At 40.9% G+C, this 22,646-nt stretch overlaps 2 protein-coding genes across 8 annotated transcripts in view; one reads left to right on the top strand and one right to left on the bottom strand.

Annotated features, from left to right (window-relative positions):
* The window catches only part of RASSF6 (Ras association domain family member 6), a 90,004-nt gene that overhangs the window by 27,714 nt on the left and 39,644 nt on the right, over nucleotides 1–22,646 (top strand). The window contains exon 1 of one of the 7 annotated variants that reach the window (XM_072861159.1): nucleotides 16,276–16,624. The exons of the other annotated variants lie outside the window; for them this stretch is intronic. The gene's annotated coding sequence lies outside the window, so the exon portion shown is untranslated. Of the gene's footprint in view, nucleotides 1–16,275; nucleotides 16,625–22,646 lie in introns of those variants that run through there. 7 annotated transcript variants of the gene reach the window in all.
* On the bottom strand, nucleotides 8,480–11,199 carry LOC140651846 (interleukin-8-like). The gene is made up of 4 exons (XM_072861875.1): nucleotides 10,988–11,199; nucleotides 10,668–10,803; nucleotides 9,782–9,865; nucleotides 8,480–9,182 (listed from the first exon to the last, which is right to left on the bottom strand). Exons 1-4 carry the CDS (start codon nucleotides 11,049–11,051, stop codon nucleotides 9,152–9,154), a joined length of 315 nt encoding a protein of 104 aa, XP_072717976.1. The 5' UTR covers nucleotides 11,052–11,199; the 3' UTR covers nucleotides 8,480–9,151.

Below are 22,646 nucleotides of genomic sequence, written 5' to 3'. Positions count from 1 at the left end.
TGAGCTGATACTGCCGCAAGCAGAGACTTTCCATGGTTAACCCTGTTAAAACCACGCTTGCAATGAACAAAACAATGGTTATGCAATAGTCTGATTACTGAAAGACTGCTGAAAGGGAAGTACATACCTCCCTTGCCTGTGTTTTAAGGCAGGGTATAGGATGTGTTCTCCATGCTGCTGGATGGAAACTAGTGGGCTTTCTTTTTCGTGACTCATTGTCTTGTCTAATGAACACAAAAGTCAAAAGGGAATCTTTTGGGATCTTGACTGGGATTGTTTAGAGTCTTTGCATGTGGCAAAGGACACCTAAACACAAGGGACACAGTGAGGGGGATTCATGTGTACTCTGGTGACCAAGACCATCATGAGGGACGGGGGAGAGCTAGTCTCCAGTCCAGTCCCTTACTGTTTTGAGTCGCCCCAGTTCCAGAGGAATGCTCCAGCTGCTGGGCTGATGAAGTTACTCTCTCTAAGAAAATTAAGAATCTGTCTTGTTTTAGACAAATTCAAACCTCTCGCTTGAGAAGTGGTGCACACAAGACCTCAAAGGCCCAGGAGACAAAGCTTTCGCCGGAACAAGGGTTCAGCCTGCGCAAGGTGAACTCTGTCAACTCGGGTCCCCTGTTCGTCCTCTCTACCAGCCTACTGTTGTTCCCCAGGGAAAAAATCCCGCTCTGCCTTCTGAAGCCACCTCCTTTTCCCCACAAAGGGCTTGGCATTCGCCTGCCATTCCACTTGACGCGCGGAGAGCGGAAGGGGCAAATACAGGGGCTGGGAAATAATAGCTTCCGCTGCTCAGAAACTGGGCACGATGTTGTGCAAACACTTGTGGAAGTTTACAGTGAGGCAGAGCGCAGGGAGCAGATATGTAAAAAGCAGAATGTCTCCTAAACATCTGGTTTTTGACTTGCTACATGAGGAAGTCATAGCAAAGACAGGAGAAAAGCTTAGGTCAGTTTGTGACTTTTTTTCAAACTTATGTGTCTAAATATAGATGGTCATGTACCCTTAGTCAGTTCACTGTCGGTGCTGGACTTTCCTGAATTCTTCTGGAATGACAAAATAGCAGTACAGCTTTTTAGCTGATTTGTCTTTTAATTTATGTATTTTTAAATATAATAGTATAAGTATGTATTTATGTGACTGCATATTTATTTATGATACATGTTTCAGCTCTGCTTGAAAACAGTCAATTCTGTATTGTAGCTTTCAGTTAAAAAATGTTATGGGATAAATGAAATGTTTCATTTGATCCAATTCAGTATGAAAAGTCATTGACAATATTAATATAAGGTATCTAGTAATACTAGAAAATGACGTATTAATATCCATTATAATATTAACATAAAATATTAGCAAATATTAACAAATACTCATATTAAAAATAAAATTTATCTACCAGGTATTAAGAGAGGGGACACTAAGTCCAACTAGAGAATTGTTAGGGACCAGCACCTGGGGTTTTACCTGCTCTATGAGGGCTGCGTTTATTGCTTTAGTTGCATTTCCCTTTCATGAGTTTGGCAGGAAGCATTTTCGGACTGTGAAAATAAGATATGGAAGTGGCGGGAGGAAACACGTGGTAAGGTTTAAGAAGTTCGTGCCAGGAATTTTTGGTTAAATTAGAAGCGGTCAGTAGACATAATATACGTCATGCATTCATCTCTGACTCTTAAAATGTCGCTTGCTGTTCTCTTACTGTCTGCTTAAACTCCAGCCAATGCAGCTTGGCAGATGTTAGCCTGAACACTTCCTGGCAGTGCCGTCACGGCAGGGTGTGCATAGAGATGGAGAGTTTCTCTGTAGCGCTCAGGTGGATGTAGGTAGATATCCTGCCTGTGAAAGAAGTGCAAAAATGCAAACATCTGAATCTTGAATAAAAATATACCATTTAGTGTTATAAATGAGATCTGTTTTGCATGAAAGCTGTTATATATAAACTTGCTGATCCATTGGATCTCAAGCTGCTGGATAGGTCAAATCTTACTGGTTACCAAAAAGCGGGGAGGCAGCGGTGGGAAGGAACAATCGTCGTATTTGGTCAGCTTACGAATTCAGATTTGAATCCAGAGTTGCTCTGGTTGGGGGTTCCAGTGGAGGTCAATCCCTGTCAAGAACCAGACTGTCCTGAGAGTTTCCTACGTGTCTGTTTGCAGTCTGATGTTCTGTCTAGCCTGCGGCTATCCCCCAAACCCCACTCTCCCACCCTGGGGCTCAGAAGATCAAACTCCACGGGGCAGTCATGATATTTTTGCCTGCATTCCTCCATTGCTCTGACCACGTATCTCTGGTCTGGTGGTTGCTGCTAATCTGCACTTTAGTGCTTTCTGTCCTCAGAAACTAGATTTATATTGCCAGGCATAAATGACGTGTAGCAAATCATTAAGAGAAAACATCTTTAACACCCTTTTTGATGGTAAAAATAAATTAACAATAAATGCAACAGAAATTCACACATTAAACCAATGTTTAATCTTGTAAGCAGTCCTGGACCCTTGAGCAGTAACATTTAACAAAATAAATATGTAAGCTGCAAAATCCTTTTGCAAAGCAAAATAAGTGGTCTATTATGGTATCAGGTAGAACTAATGTGGGAGAAGAAAAATTGCAAAATACTTCCCATTATATTAAAATAAATAATGTGTTGTTTTCTTGAGAAATATGACTTCTAAACTTCTTTTTGTATATATGTGTCTCTCTGCCTGCATCTTCCTATGTATAAGTGGAAACTGCAGCACAATAAATATCACTCCAGAAATAACACAGGTGATTTAGAATCTCTAATTTTAGCTGCTTCCTTCTGAAAGCCATTAACTCATAGTCATTAGGCTACCCCGAGGCTGGTCGTGACTTAGAACTGTCGATGAGACATAGGGAGGCACCTCAGAGGAGGTAGTTTAGGTGTCAGTCCGTGCTTACTTGCTTGCAGCTGTGCTGCAGGTACACCCAGTCAAATACTGCTTAGCTAAAGTCACTTACAAACGCTCTTCATTTCCTTCAGTCAGTCACGTTTTAATCAGCATTCCCCATTCCAGTGAGTGGCATGTCTCATAGATCATTTTCAAGATAATGCTGCCAAAAAAATTATTTTCTGGGTACTCATAGAAAATGAAGTAATCTTTGGTCTTTGTAGAACACATTGCTACAGCTGTCAGGAGCGGCTGGTGGAGGATCTCTGCCACTTTCTCAAAGATGGTTCTTTTCTGGAGAAATGGGTGTGAATTCACGGCCACCTCATGGCCACCTAGAGGTAGCTCACTTTTGAAACCAAGAGATCTGGTTTGCTTCATCACTTCTTGTATGGAGTATTTGCTCATCTTTGTGGCATTCCCTTCAGCCTTTCCCAGCTCTGCTGTGTGTTCTTGAAGGTGGGAGCCAGGGGCTGCACAGTGCTCCGCATGTGGGTGAATCTCACAGTTACACAGTGGCATAACAAATGTCAGTAGTTAGTTCTTCTTCATGCCCTAGTAACTCCTATTGTTATGTTTGGATGGGTTGGGTTTCTGGGTTTTTTTGGTTTGGTTCTGAAGTTTTTTTCACTGCTGAGCCCTGATCTGATGTTCTTATCATACAACTAGCATAATCCCAAGATCTCTCTCCTATGTGCTAACGGTCAGCCTAGAATGCCTCATGGGAAGGAGTGAAGGAATTCCTTGCTTTGTTTTGCTTGCATGTGCGGCTTTTGCTTTCCCTATTAAACTGTCTTTATCTGAACCCTCGTGTTTTCTTACTTTTGCTCTTCCGATTCTCTCCCCCATCCCACCAGGGGGGAGTGAGCGAGCGGCTGCGTGGTGCTTAGTTCCCGGCTGGGGCTAAACCACGACACTTAGTTATCTTGGAAACCTTTTTTTTTTAATCAAACCTGGCTGAAATTACTAATTACTCGTGACGTGGAATTGGATGACACACAATGCTGCACAGAGGGTATGAGTGTACAAGTATTACTTGTTTATGAAACCATAGTGAAAGCATAAAAACCTGAAAGCTGCCTTCTGTTTACACGAATGCATTGATCCAGTTCGTGTGAATAGTTCCTGATGTGAGTTTAAATGAAGCTTACCATCTCTTTTACTTTGTACTCACAAGGATTTTACAATTTAAGTTCCACACTCCTCGCACAGGAAAGTGCTCAATATGCAATTCTGACATAGGGAATAACTCACGGCGTTTCAAACTTTGCCACATGCAGACCAAGTTAGTGGAAATGGTTTGCATTCCTGTCAATGGGATCAGGATCGTATCTTTGATTGAGTCTTCATTGTCTAAATTATTAATCGTGCTTTGGATGTGTTATGGGGATCTAATTCTCTCCTCTGATGTTGGTCATAATTAAGATACTAGCATAGAGAGACTTTTAAAGTACTGTCTGTAACTGGCTTGTAACATTGGCAGGAAATTAGCTCATTGCTTTAGACAGAAGGCCCTAATACCTTAGACTTAGCATCTATGAGGCTTTGCAAGGGATGTGTAATTCCACGCAAAGTAAGTAACTAGGGTGCAAAATGCCAAGTCACTTCCTCCTATTGAAAGCAAGATGGTATTTTGCAAAAGTGCTTACATGATTTCCACATTTTTGCAGCGAGGTCCTCTTTGGCTTAATTTCACATTCTGAATAGCTTTGGGAGGGATGAACTTGGAATGAGTGCTTATGCACAGGCATTGGAAGCCTTCTTCCTCTGTCTTCGCCAGGGCCTTACCTGCAGAACAAAAGTAAGTTATGTCTAGGTAAATGAACAATCTCATTATTTGCTCCTATGAAGCAAAGAGCACTCCCTTCTGTCAGCCTTATTCTCGTTACTCAGACACTCTCATTTGCTGAAGACTTTGAAATAAAATCACCCTCATCTGCACAACAGCAGCAGTTACATTTTCAGAGCTGTTGGTATGCAGATGCATTTAAAGTTAAACTTGTATCTCTGAGTGAAAATACGTAGATGTTTTCATAGTGCATGTGTGCCTGACCAGATTCTACACCTAAATTGCATCACTTGAACAAAGTAGGTTAACGTCATTAACGATGTCCACATATTGTTTACTAGTTTCTGCCATGATCATCTGCTCATGTTTTTTATTCTCTTCTGCAAATTGCATAATTCTTGCTTGGAGGAAGCACTATCATCAATCTGCCTACCAAGAATAAAAGTACAAATAGGACAAAGTTGTCATTTGGAAAAGAGATGTATGGCCACATTTAGAAAAAAGGTCCTGTCTTAATTCAAACATTTCTTAAAATCTAGGGTTAGGCAAATATTATGGCATAGGAATAAACTCATTTCCTGACAGAAGTGTATTTTACCACCAGAAGTGGCCACAGCATCCTAACGGATGCAAATACAAATGATACTCTCTATTTCTGAATAACAATTTATTGAAGATGCGCATCTCTTGCAAAAAGTCAACATTAACATAGCACAAGCCCACTTGCATTTGCATATGTATATTTATTCATTGGTTATGTGAGTTTTAAGAAACCATTTTCTTACCTTCTGAGCCCGCCATTAAGACCAGATAGAGAACCAAAGCAACAGCAACAGATTTGCCATCCATTGCTGTGCAGAAGTTTTCTTCTTGACAGGCGTCCTGCTCTGGTTCTCTTTCAGATCAGGTTTTATATTGGAGAGGGGCACTCCCAGCAGCCTGAGTGCTGAACAAGTGCGTGCCAGCACGACATGGGGGTTCTGTACACACAGGTTTCCTAATACATGAGAGCGTTGCATAAGAAATCCAAATCTCTGCATGGTCCGTTCAGTGGCACTTCAGGATTCCCTAACATACTTCTGCTGCTGTATATTTTTAATTATGTCTTTAAATTGTGATTATTATCCATCACTTTCTGTTTGCACTTCTTCATGGGATATTAGTTTTAAGCAACAATGCTGAGCTTGCACTTGGAAATCAATACAGCATTGCCAGGCATCCCCCCAGCCCGAAATAAAGAGACTTTTTTCCCCCTCTCTGAATGTAGAGTTTCTATTCAGCTCTTTGCATTGAGTTTAAATGCCTTGTGCAAAAACTTTTACCCAACATAATTACAGGAAGTTTTCATCCCAATCTTACGGACTATATTTTGGTATGACTCTGATGAAGTTATTTAGCCAGTGTCTTATGAAGGCAAGACATAACTAGTTTCTATTGTTCTCTGAAAGGATTTTGTCATTATCAGTTTGGCTAAAGGAATTTAGATGCTTAATTCTGTACTGAAAAGCTTCTCTAGTAATTCAACAGGAAATGATGAGCTTAAAATCACTGAGGCATTGTCACCTAAGTCACTTAAGCTCTTCTGAAAATTTCATTTGTTCAGAATATGACAAGAGAAAGTATCTGACAATAAGGGTTGTAATAACACCTGATTAAAATAAGCACTTTGGAAGTTACTTGTTTTTCTTTCTAACCTCATGCATCTAGAATAATCATAGGTGTTTAAAACAGAAGATAAACAAATGTCATCAGTGAAATCTCTCAAGTATTCCTCAGGAATCCGTTTCTAGAGTGTGTTTGGTTTAGTTATTGGGATATTGGATATTCTTATTTTTGTGAGGTGAAAAAAAGGTAGTCTCAAGGAAGGAAACTGGACCAATTTATGATCTGATAAAATATGTTGTCCATGTGAATTTCAGTACTTTACTCAAATTAAGAAAGCAATTGTGTTTTGAAAAGAAGGAGCCTGCCAGATGAGAGCCTTGGTATTGTATGTAGGGGAGATGGCAGTTTATCCTGGACATACATGGTGTCTGGCTTTTGCTCACTGGGGAGCAGGACAACACTTTGGATATGTTAGCTAAGACTGTTAACTAGTTCGTAACTGGTTTAATTGTTAAGTGTCTCAACGTAAAAATATTTTGCCAGGAGAATTAGTAATTTCATGGAGTTCCGCTTTGGAGAGGCAGCATTAGCAAAGCAGAAACAACAGGGAAGAACAGCCCACGTTTGACAAAGGCAGCCATCAAGTCCGAAGAGCTGCAGTGCTTCTCTTAGCAGCCTCTGAGAGCACCGAAACACGTTTTTGGAAGCGTGAGGGCTGTTGTTGTGCACCTAAGAAAAGTATCTTGTGAGTGCACACAGGAAAGAAATGCAATATTTTATCATTTCTAGCCAGCCTCTGAATCATGTCTCCCCAGTGAGTGATAACCTATGGAGAAAGAAGGGATATGGTTTGGCTGCTGTGCAGGTGCCCTGCCTGGGGTCCTCAGAGCACAGCCATTGCTGGTGTTTTGGACAGAAGAATTTATGAGAAGAGCCCTTCTTTGGCCATGATTCAGCTTCTAGTAACTTGACTGGAATTTTGCTGGTGACAAAGGTTACACGCTTACCCTAAGTATCTGTATAAAAACTGGCGCCAGTCCTTTAGGATACACACATACTTTTATGGGCGTGCATATAAAGTGGTTCTTCCCTACCTCTCCCCATTCTTGGCTGAGATTTCTGACATGCTTACCTCTAAATTAGATTTCTGACAGAAGCCAGCTTGTAAAAATCACTCAGAAAACAGGAAGGCTTAGTGTTGTAAGACAAGTCTGAACAAAATCTGTTCCCTTGAGAAACTTTGTCTCCTTTACGTTCTGAGGCGGAGGTCTAGCAGGCTGTGTAATGCAGTGCTGTGGGACAGGGGCAGAGATGGGGATAGGGAGCAAAGTGTGGTTGGAGTAATTGTCATCTTGCACAAGAGCTTGCTCAAACAGTACCAGAAACTCCCTTTGTATCTTGTGCCATAAGCAAACATGAGCCGTTTGTGCAGAATCTAGAGTGGCACCTTATTGGAAAAGACGGAAGAAAAACAAATATCAAAGCATTTGCTCAACCTTCCCGTTTTCTCAAGTGTTTGCTCCTCGTATTCCAGCCACTTCTCTGTAAATCGCTGTGTCACAGGCAGATGTGTGGCCCTACAATCGGAGCTCTATTTCTTAGCATTTCTTCTGATGTAGTGCTCCCTCCTCACTGGAATTAGGGAGGATGCTCAGTGACTTCCTTCATGTTTATCAGGCTTCCCTGCTTATTAAGTTAATGAAAAACCTTGTTCAGTGCCAGATTCTCAGCTGATGTGCTGCCTGAGCACCACCACTGCTATGGCCTTGGGATTTCTGTGACCTTGGAATTTCTGTGACTAACCATTATTTGTTCATTACTTTCTATCTGTGAATTTTATCACCCAGACCTCTGAAAACACTGAGTCTGGCAAGAAGAGAGGAAGAAAATACATCATTTTTATAATTCCTCCTATTGGAAGCCATCTGCACTCACCAGAGGCAAGAATTTGCTGTTGTAATTAGCTGCCCCCCACAACTCAGCCACCACTTGCCCTTTTGAGAACCCGTTATGTGATACAAAATGAAAGAAAATGCATCCTCTTTTTCAGTTCTGTATTTCAATAAGGAAATTCATAACATGCAATATTGAAGTTAAAACATTTTGACAAGCATTTATTAGGTATGTAAACATAAATATTTCCCATAAATAAATAAATAAATAAATAAATGTTGAAGACCAACTACATTCTTATGCAAAAGTAAATAAATATGCAAAAGTAAATAAATAAAAATAAATATGGAAATAAATAAAGTGCTTTTTTCTAACCAAAGATGGCATTAAAATATATGTTTCTACCTTCACATCACTCATTCACAATAAATAATATCTTGAAGATGATGGCACAAAAACTGATGACTTAGAGTTTTGGCTTCCTAATTTTGCAAGCTCCCCTCTTCCGGTCAGTAGCCCACTCTGAGTGGCAGTGACCTAGGTACAGTTGATAGTACCTGTCTGTGCTTTCCGGGAGAGAAGGAGTCGCTGGTCTTTTCCTAAAGTGTTAGCAAAAAGGGAAGGTGTCATTTAGTGAAAGCTCTGCTGAGAGTGCATTGCACTGATCCAGCTGTGTTTAGCAAAAACGACTCCAAAATCATCTCCATCTCCTTTCACAAGCCATTTTTTCTGCCAGTTTTTTCTGGTGTCAGTGGTTTCTCTCCTACATAATGAGACCTCTTTAAAAGACTTAAAACTACTGTTGTCAACTAACTACAAAAACAGGGAATTCATACTCTCGAGGTGCTGTTAGAAGTGTGACTGTAGGAGGCAGGAGGAGGTGAGCTGCCAGAAGCTGGATGAGCATCTCTCCCATTTTTGCCTTCCTGGAAGAGTTACGACATTCTTCTTCATCTTAGGACACTGTCTCAGGTTTGGCATTTGCCCTAGAAAGAAAGAAAATGGAAAAGGAGACAATTAGAACTTGTCCATGGAACAGGTATCACTCTCTGGAATCAGATGAAATCCACCACTAAGGGTTTGTGCTTCTCTGTCCAAGCCCCTTAAAAGCCATTACTGAACCTAAGGGACACTGGTACATTGTGACCTTTTCACAAGTACTCAGTAACTGTGGGCTTCCATAGTTTGATGCTTCACTTGACACCTCTTGGGCCTGATTTTTCCCCACTCATCTAAATGCCATTAGTTTTGAAAAACTGATTGTTGCTTTCTACCATTGCAAGCAAGAGAAAACCAGTCGGTTAATGCCTGGATTTCCTGAGCACTTGAGCTGCAGGTTTTCAATATGCTTGTGCCTTACGAGAGATGTAGCTAACATTCACGTGGGGTGTGTGGCACAGTAAGGGATTGAACCCAATGCTATAAAGCTCAAAGCACTCACAGTGTTTGTCCCAGTTAGTGAACACAAATGGTAGTAACTGCCTGAGGAGACAGAATTTTTGAACGCTTTACGCTGTACGTGTTTGCTAGCTCATTTAAAATACAGTTTTTGATAAGCCATGCTCATTGAGAACAAATGACTCACTTGTCCAGAATTGCCTTGATGATCAGCTTCACCCAGGGAGCAGTGGGGTCCAGGCACACTTCTCTGCCATCTGTCAGGGTAGCTCTGCAACCGAGAAAAAAGGAAGGGAAAAGGTCTACTGAGTGAATTCCAAGGCAATTTCCCTTTTCTTTCATAACATTGTTCCGGGTGTACGCTTGCATGTTCTCCTTCCCTTTAAGCTGTATCAGTTGAGGCTGTAGCCTAACATAAAGTTTTTTATTTTTAAATGGTTTCATATCGTCTCATATCTGTTCATTTGAATGCATTAAATCATTTGCAGGACTCTCACTCTTTTAAAAATTGCTTCTTTTTTTTCCCCAGCTTGCTTTGTATTTGTGATGGCATTTAACTGAAGGGCTAAATCTTTCCATCTTGATTCAGAAACTATACAGCCCAGTCTGTAGGAATCTTGTTACAGTAAGAGTTCTGGAATTATGACCAGATCATATGATTTGTATGCTAATGGTAGTTTTTTCATTGACTTAAGTAGAAGTGTGATCATATTTTTGACCTAGCTGTTAAAAATCCATGTTTTGATCACTTGCTCAGCATGGCTCTGTGAGTTTAATTCTCCTCTCACGTGCTGGTGCAATTTAGAGTTTTAGAAAGTTATTTGCTGTCTGATGACTGCAGGTTTAGGTTGAAATATTGCATGGGGTGTTTAAAAAGTAGATTGGCAAAAACAGCACGCAGCTTATAACACGTAGCATATGGTTCGTATGAGCAATGAGCGTTGCTGTTCTGCATTCTGAGTAGCTGTGCATGCTGGCTTGTTACATCTTTCAGAGAACTCATACATCATCCTTAATGTAAAATCTGTTTCCTTCTTCTTAAGTAATAGGGAGGATTTTGCAAAAGCACTTACATGACTTCAACGTTCTTGCAGTGAGGTCCGCTGGGGATGAGGTTCACGTTATGAATGAACTTGGGATGGATGAACTTGGAATGGGTGCCTACACACTGGCACCGGAGTTCAATCGCTGAGCGTGGCACGGCCTTACCTGTAAAAGAAGAAGAAGAAAAAAATGTGGACTGTTCCACTGTTTCCACAGGAAGCACAACACGTTCTTTTTGCTTACGGTATCAGAATAGTTATTTGCTGCACTTGTAGGACAGCATAGTAGCTCCCTGGTCAGCATTTACACTAGCAATTAGTTAGGAGAGCTTTAGAAGGGACTTCTTTACCTTTTGTTCCAACCGCTGAGATCAGGAGAAGAGTCAGGACAGCAGCCACAGCCTTGCCCATCATGATGCAAGAGTGTTTCTTCCTTGTGTTGCCTGGGTCTGGTTCTGTGGTGAGGTGAGCTCCCGCAGCCCCGAGGGTGGCTAGTGCCTGTGCTCCGGGACCTGCCGTGCTTATATACTCCCTGTGCACTCCAGCATCACGGGTGCGTCACACCAGTGGAAACTCCGAACCTGTAAGATGCTACTGTGAAATGAGTCACAGGTGAGTGGTTAAGCCCCTTTCCCTAGATGACCACGAAATTGCTTTTCATTAACAGAAAACACTTTATTAATTAAAGAAATATAAAAACATAGAGTATGTACAAAATTGCCCTGTACTTAGCTTTGTGGAATCTATAGGGGTTTTGTAATACTCTCTTTCTTGTGATTATTTTCTTCTGTACCTTCGTACTTTTGCTGTCACTATTATGTTACTCTCTGTAAATTTCCACTTCTGGTGGAAGGCGTTTGATCTGTGATTTTCCATCTCTGTGTCTTTGGGCTTTGATTTTTTTTTTTCATTTTAAGACATGATAGAAGTAGGAGCTAATACTGTGTAGAAACGATAGGTACTAGAACTGGATTTTAATGAGCTCCCCTTGTCCTTATATGCAATTACATTTTTAAAAATCTTTCTTTATATGCTGAGATAACTTCTGCAGAAATAATTACAGTACTTTTTGATACATTAAAACCTAGCGTCACTGAAATAAGCAACAGAATCCAGACTGACTTTGTCGTAACATTGAGAACATATGGAATATACTATTATGATATGATGAATTGCTTTGCCTCATCAGGCGGATTTTTTTTGAGGATGACTGCTTCTTCTGGAGCCAACACTTCTTAACTGTTTGCTGCTTTGAATTTGGGAAGAGGAAAGTTCTAAAAGCTGCTGCAGGATTCAGATTCTGAAATAAATTGAGGCACTTTTGCAAATTTAAGTTTGACCCTGTAAAGAGGAGATTTCTTCTGATTATGATAAAATTAAAGGAAAAGCGAAGATGGGATCATGAAGGAGGATTATTCAGATAGTCAGAGATGTACAACCATTTTTATTAACAATAGAAAATAATACTAAAGCACAAGTGGGCTTTTTTTGGGTTAAACATTGAGGAATCCCGCTATTGTTCTTCTGCCAGGTAATGGAGACGGTCAAACGAACACAGCATAGGAAGAGATATGAATGCATGTAGGTTTATGTTCTCTGACTCATCAGGAAGGACACAGAGATTTATGTATGCCAGACTGAAATTCACTTAATATTCCTGTATATATCAGTGTCTAGTTTTACACAATTAAGTTTACAAATAGTCTTAGAGGATGTGTTCTGAATAGTAGCCTAATAAGATGTGTAGATAGGGAATTAAGCACCCGTTTTTCCTGTAAATTTTCAGCTTGCAGTGAACATAGCTGGATTAGCTAATGTGAGCACATAAACACTTAATTACAGCCCTTCTATGTCAAACCAGAGGTCTGCCTAGTGAGTATTCTCTATTCAGTCATGGCCATCAGCAGATGTCTAGGAATGTGTAAGCAAAGATCAAGTGTGTTTGAGACTTAACCCTAGTAGTTTCCCACTCTGAGCCGGGTTTCATTTGATGCCTCCTGATTCTTTTATGGGAAAACAAGAGTTAGATATTGATCCTTTTCCCTGATTTCCATCTCCTTCATAACTCTGTAGACCTTTATCACATCTCCAGGTGGTCTGTTTTTACAAAATGTTGTCCTGTTGCCTGATAGCAGCATAGACTGGGTTGTTCATTCCTATCTCTGGACTTTTTATTTCCCCCTAACACACTATTTCCATGCACAGCAAACTGCTTACAGAGATGCAAATTAGAGTGTCAATGGAAATGTCTTCTGGCTTGCATACAATGAGAAAGTGGAAGTATAAATTGCACTGCCTGAGGAGTGTAGACCTCTTTTCCAAATAAACCCAAGAAACTGTCTTTAATTTCATTAATGATTTTAATTAACTCAAAGATAAAAGTATTAAAGTATTGCTTCTGTACTGTATATGCAATGAAGGTGTTATTCTTTGTCTTCATTGCGTAAAACCTACTGCCTGTTGTGTTCTAAGGAAGCGTTACTTCTGCTTCCTTGATCCAACAGGTAAGATGTTTGTGGCTCTTGTACATTACTACTCAAATATAAAGAAAGGGCTTAGGTGTCTTATATCTGTCATATATGACATAATGATACATTTGTTACAGTATAACAAATCTTTATACGGAGCAATGGGAACAACTGAGTAGAGTTCTGGAGCCTGTGTTTTGACTTGTAATTTAAGAGGTAGCGAGCAGAAGATTTGGCCTGCAAAAACCCCACAGTCAACAAAGATGAAATTCCTTTTGCGGCTACAGAGAGAAGTCAGAAAAGACGAACCATAAATGAAGAGATCACTTGGTTTATTGTAAACTCTTGTGATTTGGGCAAAAGAGAGGAGCTGCTGGTTCAATTTATTTACAAGGACCTAGTTTTGGAGACGTAAGGCAGGTGAATTAAAAGCTGCTGAATTTCTAATGCATACAGTCTCTGACTGAAGAGAATAATTCCTAAGCCTTTAATATGAGTATCGTAAATAATATCTGGTAGCCTCCAGCTGAATTAACACTTTTTTTGTCATAACAGTCATAGATCTAGTTAGTGAGAAGCTTCCGTTTTCTTGGTATAAGAGTACCTTAACACCTACCAAGTTATAAGATTTCTGAGAAATGATGGGCTTATCAGCAACGTATGACACACAGGAATGCAGACTATCCTGCGTCCAACTTTTGTCACTGATGTGTGGTAGAGAAGTCCCTGTCCAAATCACATGGCAAACTGGTACGTGCTAGGTTAGTTCGGCTCGATCTGTAGGTGCTACCGCAGGCATAAAATTCGCTAATTCCACTAATCAAGACTTCCACATCAGTTATGCGATGGCATAGCAAAGGGCAAGAGAGCTTGAGGTACCCGAGTGAAAAAATTGGAGTTTCTCAGATCATTTTCTGTATGCTTCTCCCCAACTTTCCCTGACTTGTGAGTGACCTGGAACTTTACATTTCCTTGTGCTCCCATGAGCAGTGGGGGATTTCTTTCCCCTGGGGAAGTCCTTGCACTGCTCTGTCCTCATCTCCCTCATTGATTGCTCACCGGTATCTTTAGAAATCCTGCCTCATGCCTGGAATTCTAGATCCAAACATGTAAAAGATCATTTAAAAATAGCTGAGCAGCTGTGTCAGTGAATGTGACAACTCCTGTTAGGGTTTTTTTTAAAGCATATTAGGTTCAGCAGGAAAGGGTGGTCCTGCTTGAGCTTTAGATTTCCTTCAGGCAAATTCTTCCTCTTATTTTCTTATACTTCTGTGACCCTGTATGCAAAATCTGTGCATACTTTCAATCTGTAAAGGGAAAATATCTCAACTTCTTTGCGTCTTTGTCTGGCCGTCTGGGTCTTTAGTGTCATCTGTATTTTGGTGGTGAGACAGTCTACTGTGAACCTTACCTGAGGCAACTTGAGAGGGCCAAACAGAGAACTTACAGTTACAAATACCATAAGTATATGTCTTTTCCCCTAACTATTTCTTAATGAGATAGCAACAAAAACCACAAGCTTTTAAGTTTGCCAACTGTCCCACTGAGTGACTTTTATATGAAAGATACGGAATAAATGGCTGTAAATAGACATGCAACCATGAGATACATGTTTAGTACCTATCTTCCTGATTGGCTTCAGCTGTCTGGGTCAGCCCTCTACAAAAATATTTGTTCTCTTTTGTTTAGTTAATACGCAATTCTGAAAGCCTAACTCATTTTGATGAGCCCTTCTTCTCAGGAAAGAAATTCGTGTGGTTGTCTCTGCCCCTCTTCCTGAAGCTGTTTATGCTTGATATTTACCACCATTAACAAGAATGGAAATTGCATTCATTTGTTTCGAGAAGTGCTGGGCATGGAATGAAGCGTGTGTTCTGCATCAGTCCTCTGCTGGGCAGGTGTTATAAAGGTCACCGTGCGAGTGCTTTAACAAAGGAGTATTAATTAGTCATAAGGTTGCACAAAGTTTTCTGAGAACAAGGATGGGAGCCAGAGCTCTGCTGTACTGCAGTGCTACTTCCTCACAGCGCAGGAGATGATGATCCCTATTCCTGTATTTTCCGTGCGGTCCGTGATTCTTGCTGCAGAGAAGTACAGTTGCAACACCTATGCTGGTGAATATTTTTTTCCATCTACACTGCTGATGAAATCTCTGGTTTAGAGGCAGGAGAAGCATCTTTGAGTTCTGTCTCGAGAGGACCTGGCACATGGATCTCCCTGCAGCACAAGGAAGTGCTCCAGCAATACACAATTATATAACACATCCAAAACCATCACTATCACTTCTTTCTCTCTCTCCTGATTTTTCTGTTAGCCGGCTTAATTTCCCTTTGTTCATCTTGCTAGCTGTTCTGCGTCTTAGTGCTATGCATTTAATACTCCACCCTTGCAGCTGGACTTCTAAAATTCATTAATGGTGATGTTGAGCATTGCTTCAGCAAAGTCCCTGAGCCTCAAGGAGACTGTTTATGGTTGACTCAGAACTTTATTCGCAGTTTTCAGCAGTTTGAAGGAATCCAAAATTGCAGTTCTTCCTTTTTGTGCCCTTTGGCTGATTCACAATACAATCAAAAGCCATTTACTGATCAGGTTTGATGGAAAATATCTGCCTTTGTATATTCCCGGGGTTTCCCTGTGTATGTAGTAACTGCGTAGGAAATGAAGTCATCTCCAGAAAGGGAAGTAGTATTGGGGGGGGGGGGGGGGAAGGAAAGGAAGAAAACAGACAGGGTGCTGCCTGAAGCATGATCAGGGTGTTCATGCTACTCAACATGCAGCAGCTTTTTCAAAGAAAAAGTGACCACTGTGGTTTAACTGCAGTAGTTGCATTTTTAAGAAAAAAAAAAAATTGCAGTAGGGTTACTCAGGGACTTTCCACTATTTCAGCTGGTATCTCCATGTGTTGTCTTTCATATTAAATAAATACCTTTTTTATTAATCATTGTAAATAATTGAAGACCAATTACAATACATGAGCCAAAGAGTTACTCAAACAAATACTTTATTTAATGTGACAAGGCCAAGACTTCCAGGACGGAGCAGAAACAGTAGCTGAGAGTAAGGAAAGGACTGGAGAAGATACTTAGGAGTAGCACTTGCTCACACTCCCTCCCTTACTCCCTGGCCTCCCCTTTGCAAGTTTCTATCCCCTCAGCTGTGCCAAAACTAGGAGTTTGTTTTCTAGGTAGCCTTTATCTGCTTGAGGGAGGAGGGTGAAATAAGGACAGTTAACCGCAGTCTGCATTTTATCCACGAGGGCCCATCCCCACTGTGTGGGAAGCTGGCTCCTCGTGGGACTGATGCTCATTGAGCAGACTGTATGCACGGTTACATCACATGAAACCAAAACAGAGTTTATAGCTCCTTAAACAAAGGCCTCTGACACTGGAGCTGAGGGAGAATGCTTCTGGGTAAGTGCCAAACTGAAGGCCAAAATGGAACAAACACATCCTAAGGAATCTGTTTCTGGTGCAGTCCTGCTGGTCGGACACTGCAGAAAGATTAGCTGACTCCAAGCAGGTAACTCTTCTCTGGAAATTCATTTCTGCTGGTGTATTTACAGGTTAAATATTTGCCCTGCTGAGTGCATAGCATTGATTTTTGCAGATTAACAATTTGGGTTTGTTCTGCTCTGTGGTATGTTGATTGTGAATATTTGCTGTGGAAGAGATTGGTTTTCCCAATTAATAGGAACAAATAAGGATTTGCGTTGCAGTTGCACTTGGGTATTCCGCTTCCTCTTGTGGTTGTTACAGATGCTTTGCAGAAGTCAGGAAAGTCAGCTGAGATGGGACAGACCCCAGGTCCTGTCTCTTCCCACCCAGTCCTGCTCCTCAAGAAAAAAGAGCAAAGGCAGCATCTCCAGCATATACTTTTTCTGACTGGTAACGCTGTGCTGGAAGGTAGTGGTTTTCAGAGGAACCAAACTAATTTTTCTTGTTCCTGGCTTTCTGTCTTCTTTCCTTTATTTCATGTTGTACTTTTGTTCCCATATCAAATTGAAAACCCCAGGGAATAATTTACATTATTCTGACTTCTTGGCAACTCTGCTATGGAGAACTGCCTTTAGCTCCAATGGATTTTGTAACGCTGAATAAAAGTCAGCAGCAGGTCAAACAAATGCTTTGGGTATGACCTGTTTTGCCTTCTCCCACTCCTCATAGGTGTGTAATAGCAAACCATAATACTGGTGTGACAGGGAGAGTTTGTGGATTTGCACCTTGTTTTTTCCCAAGCACTCACAAGTAGCTCTCTAGATTTTTAAAGGCCCAGTGATATGAAGACAGAATTCATATTTTTTAAGCCTCCGTAGATTGCCTGCAGTATTATAGCACTTTTGGAAAGCAACTCTATTTGTGTGTAAAGTTTCTCGGATTTTGTGAACTTGAAATTAAAAATTGCATTGTTTAGCAGTGTAAATCTGTGTCTAACCATCTTGGTAGTTATACTCGGAATCATATCTCCTCACATCCTAAGTTTCTAGTGCATTTGCAATTCACCATGGTGCTTTGGGGAAAGTGATGAAGCTATTCTTTAACTCTTCAAAAGAAAGCGACTTGACAGTTGAAAGTAGTCATTTGTAATGACCTAAACACTTCCTACCCAGACTGATCTTCTTAATCTGAGGTAGATCCTATCTCTGTATGACTGATTCATGTACAGTATGACCGTGGGTCTGATATTTACCAAATCACCATCAACCCAGGTCTGAGCTAGCTTGAACTGCCATGGTTAGAATTGCAAGTGGTTTCATACCTTTAGCCATTCCAAAGGTGTGTCCTGAACTTCTGAAAGCCCTTATGTCCCTCTGCCATTCCCTCCCTACCCTCTCTTCAGTATTATGCTTCAGTGTTTGTCCTTTCTGGGCTTGGATTCTCTTTGAATAAAAGGCAACTTCTCCTATTTATTGTAGGAAAAGTATTTGTCATTGGGATTGAACGAAAGATGTGAAAATTACTCTTATATATCACTGCTTCTCTTACTTCCAGCCCAGAGCTAATTTACTTTTATAAAAAGTAATGTAATTAGAATACAGGAATTTACCCACTTCACTTTAGCATAAACAGCTGTGTTGACACAGACCATTAGCGGTCGATGCCAAACCCAAACGTCTGAATTTTTAATGTAGATCAAGGATGTAAACCTACAGCAAGGAGCTTGATTTTCCCCGGCACTTTTTTCCTGAAGGCCTGCCAATACCTGCTTGTTAAACCCAACCTGTTGAGGTATCCAATCCCAGTACAGTTAACCAGGAAACCATTCATTATGAGCATAAGGTGTGCCCTGGGGGTAGTCACTGAGCCAACCGTTTAACCACACAAACCAATATCCCTTCCCCATTCTTCCTAAGTGTAATAACCACTGGAGAGCTTGGGAACTGTTACGAGTCATTATAAGCTTCAATTCCAGCATATCTTTTATAATTCTCATTTCTGATGTGGCATGCATGACTGTACACTGGCTGACAGTCTTTCATAAAGTTCATCCTGTCAATCACATGTATTCTTCAGAAAAGATTTCCACTGCTTCTGCAAAATCTCCATGATTTCTGTGGTTTTGGAGGACAAAAACTCCTTGGGTAGTAAGATGTCCTCCAGAAGAGTTTCTCATAGACTGTCAGAGACTAAACGAGAAATGCAAGACACCTAGGACCCCTTCTTCTTGGTTAGACTTTATGTTTGCATCTACTTTTCAGCTTTGATGAGGTTTAAAAGGTTCTCTCCTGAAGAGATTGTCCTCATGTATTCTAGTTTTACTGTTCTACTTGAGGCGTTTGGCCAAGTTCTGTTCCAGCAAATCCACTAAAGATTTGCCAGTCTTAAGGGACTTGAGATACTATGAGACAATTTTTTTCTCCTTCATGCTGAGTGTGTCCTTCCTAGGAATCTTTGAGGTGGTCCAAAAGCAACTCTGACTTTCCCACTACTCAGGAGGTCTGATGGAGCAAACCTTAGAGACCAGGTATTCCTCAGAGCCGGTAGGAAATAAATGGAGCAACATTGTAAGCTCACCATTCACTGATTTGTAACACAGCCCTGAGAGTGAGAACTTGCCCAGTTCATCTTTTCCTGGTACTAGCATCAAATCTATCACCACAACTAAAAATGTTTTCCCTTTCTCTGAAGCTGACATGAACAAAACCATGTTACTTTGAGGTTCACTGTCCACCATCTCAAAAATGTAGCCCTTACGCTGTCTGTAGGCTTCATTTTGTTTTGGAAAAAGACCCCTACTTCCTATATCCCCCAAAGCTAACTTGAAGGTTTATTTTGATTCAAATGTTCCATGTTTGACTTCAGAGATTTCTCACTTCCTATTTCAGACAACCTCCTCAACAAATCATTGCATGCACTCTCTGGGTTGGAAATACCGATGTCCAACGGCAGTGCAGGTATCATCTAAACAGACATCATTACCTCTTCCTGAGCCAGATGGAGGATCACAGCTTCACAGAAAGACATGAGAGAGTAAGGTTGGAAGAGCCCTCTGGAGAACGCCAAGTCCACGCTCATACAAACACATACGTGCACGCAGACACACACACACACACACACACACACACCCTCCTGCCTGTTCAAAGCAGGGTCGACTAGAGCAGGTTGCTCAGGACCTTGTCAAGTCGAGTTTTGAATATCTTTAAGGACGGAGACTTCACCACCTCTGTACGCTTTCGTTTTACATTAGAGTTTTGTCAGGAGCTCCTTGTTCATCCACACAGGCCTGCTGCTGCCTTTGCTTGATTTCCTGCTTGCTGGGATGGACCACTCTTGAGCTTGGCGGGGAGGTGGTACTTGAAAATCAGCCAGCACTCCTGGACCCCTCTGCTCTCCAGCACGGTCTCCCACGGGATTCTTCTGAGCAGATCCTTGAAGAGCCTCAAGTCTGCTCTCCCGAAGTCCACAGCTGTGATCCTGTTTTTTGCCTTGCCCAGTCCTTTCGGGATTCTGAACTCTACCATTCAGGGTGCTGCAGCCACAGTTGCCCCCAGTATGATTTATGCTAATAACCTAATCATTTTGGGCTGGTAACAGGAGAGTGACATTTCTCAATGACCAGCAAGGAGCACCATTACAAAAATTGTAGTCAAGTTTTTTCCAGAACCTGGCTCTGAGACTCGGTGTCACCTGTAACAACAGGTGACAGGGTGATTCATGAATCCTGGCAAAGCAGTTAGGTGGTGACAGTTACTTTGGCAATGTATGGCGTTCAGAGTTTGAACCTTATGTCCAACCTTGAATCTTATAAGATCTCATAGCACATTAACATGCCTGCCCTAACACTCCTGCTACTGTACGTGAGCTTTATTGTTACTTTTGTGTTGACTGCAGATTTGGCAGTGATTGCAGGTGGAGCGTGATGAGCGTTTCGAGTGGCGAAAGTCTTCATGAGCATAGAAGTCCTAGCAAGCTAATACAGTTGGGACATAAACATTTTCAGGCAATAGTACCTTAAAGAGTAATTACCGAGTGCCATATTCAAAGCATTTGACTGTCCAGCCTAAGTAAGTATGTACTTATGTACAATTGTGTTGACTTGGGGCCATCTTTGGTGAAAGCTTTAAGTTACACATGTGGAACTGCAAAGGTCCTGTAACCCCACTGCATCTCTCAGCTCTGTTTCTGGAATTCTTAAATGCTTTTCTCTGTGAAATGAAAGTCACTTTGGAAAGTATTGCAGATACTAAAATTGTCCAGTTCTGTGTACCAGGAGCAGGGACAGGGGCTCAAGTTCTTTATCTCATTTTGTACAAGTGGTGGTTAGTTGTAAAACACTGTGCAATTATTAGTTCATAAGGATTTGGCTTGCGCTTTAGCGAGGGAGTTGTAACAGTATTTTTGATCAGGGAATTGTTACTAAACCAGAGTTTGAAAACAATTTCCTTCCAGCTAATGTTGCAAAATGAGCAGGATGTGCACTTGTTGACTTGAACGTCATTCTGTTCACCTTTTGCATGAGTTTCTGAAGTACGCTATAGAAGTGTGGGAAAGGGAATAGCTACAGATTATGCTTGAACTCATAGCCTTTGTTATTATAATCTTTAAGTAATAAGGCTTGAGTTTCAAGGTATAGAATTGGACAGGAAGGGAAAAAATTAGTTCTGGAGTATATTTGTGCAGCCTCATTGAAATTTTTAGTCTTTTATGCCCAGCTGCAAGATAGAGCTCAATTTATCATCGACCTTTGAAGCACTGTCTGCTGAAATATACATTCAGAATGGAAAAGCTGATGTATTCTTTGTTGCCCTGGCATAAACACTCCTGCCATGATAGACAAGAAGATCCTGTCCAAAGCTTTCTATCACAGTAGCACTTTTCATCATGTACTTGTTTCATTGGTGTTTTGTGACACTTGTTTAAGAAGTTACTGATTAAAAATTGTGTGTCATGTCTTAAACTCCCCATAGTGCCTTCTAAAAGGAATGCTTGTAATTCCATATGAGCCAGTGCATGTCCTCCTCTTTTCACAACCCAGTCTGAAAGGAAATGCCAAACAGCATGGTAATCCCTTACCAAAAGAAATTCCAGATGAAAAGCATGTGTCTGTAGCAGAAGGCATAAGAGCAAAGAAGTTTGCTTTTCATACCCATTTTTTGAGTACTTACGTGATTTGTTGACAGTAAGAAGTGTAAACCAGGTGGCTTACATACAACGAATTCATACAACGAATGAATTGCTTCCCTTCTGAAGATAACTAAAAATGACATTTTACTATTTAGGCAGAACATTAAGACAAGTGTTGCACCATGGTGAGTTCCTCAGAGTCCTCCTTTATTGGCCTCTCATTTTTTTTCCGAATCAAAGATATTTTCCAATAACCAACAGTTATTGTGCTGTTTTACTATGTTTTGGACAGATTAATCCAGAAAGGAATAGTGTTTCTCATTAACAGGCACCAATCAAAGTTTCAGTGGAAGACTTTTGGGACTTATTTTGAGATCTGGGAATAGGAATGGGCTGAGATTCCTGAGGTGCTTGTTATTACAGGCATGTTTTTTTCACTCCAGTGCTGGTCATTTTATTTTGAGGGTGATTCTTCCTTATTTATTTGAGGGGGTCTCATTTTATACTCTGGCTCTATGAGAGTGGTAGTGGAATAACTGAAGACGTGATGCAAAAGCTGCACCGGAGAGGTGGGAACAAGAAGCCAGGGCTGAGGAAGGCATAGGAACTTCTTACGCTGCCTTCCCCAAAGCTGTATGTCTCAAACTACATCCTTCGTTGCTACAACATAGCCTAGAAAACTATTTACTGTAATCCATTGTATGAAGCATCAGACACACTGTATTAGCTGGCAGATAATATCTGAAGGATTAGCGACGATGGCTCTAAAGCCTTCAGGAACTGAGGTGCCATCAAATTTAATTATATGACACAATGGAATTACAAGACATAATGACATTTTTATCACAGAATGAAAGCTGTCTTTATTAAGCCTTACTAATGTATAGGTCACTTCATTTCGTGGCAAGTTCAGTCATGTTAGCTCTTCCCACTGGCAGCAATGGGTGCGAATTAAGGAAGTGTTGGCTATCTCGAATAAG

Source organism: Ciconia boyciana, chromosome 5 (genome assembly GCF_034638445.1).
Source record: "Ciconia boyciana chromosome 5, ASM3463844v1, whole genome shotgun sequence".
Taxonomy (NCBI): Eukaryota; Metazoa; Chordata; class Aves; order Ciconiiformes; family Ciconiidae; genus Ciconia; species Ciconia boyciana.
The sequence above is the reverse complement of the archived record's forward strand: the minus strand, read 5'-3'. Positions and strand labels throughout refer to the sequence as shown.

Excerpts from the sequence above, each read along its gene's own strand:
- LOC140651846 (XM_072861875.1), bottom strand. The coding sequence starts at position 11,051 with ATGATGGGCAAGGCTGTGGCTGCTGTCCTGACTCTTCTCCTGATCTCA. Across the intron at positions 10,804-10,987 it reads CTCAGCGGTTGGAACAAAAG|GTAAGGCCGTGCCACGCTCA; the intron begins GTAAAGAAGTCC and ends CTTCTTTTACAG. Across the intron at positions 9,183-9,781 it reads ATCAAGGCAATTCTGGACAA|GGCAAATGCCAAACCTGAGA; the intron begins GTGAGTCATTTG and ends CTTTCTTTCTAG.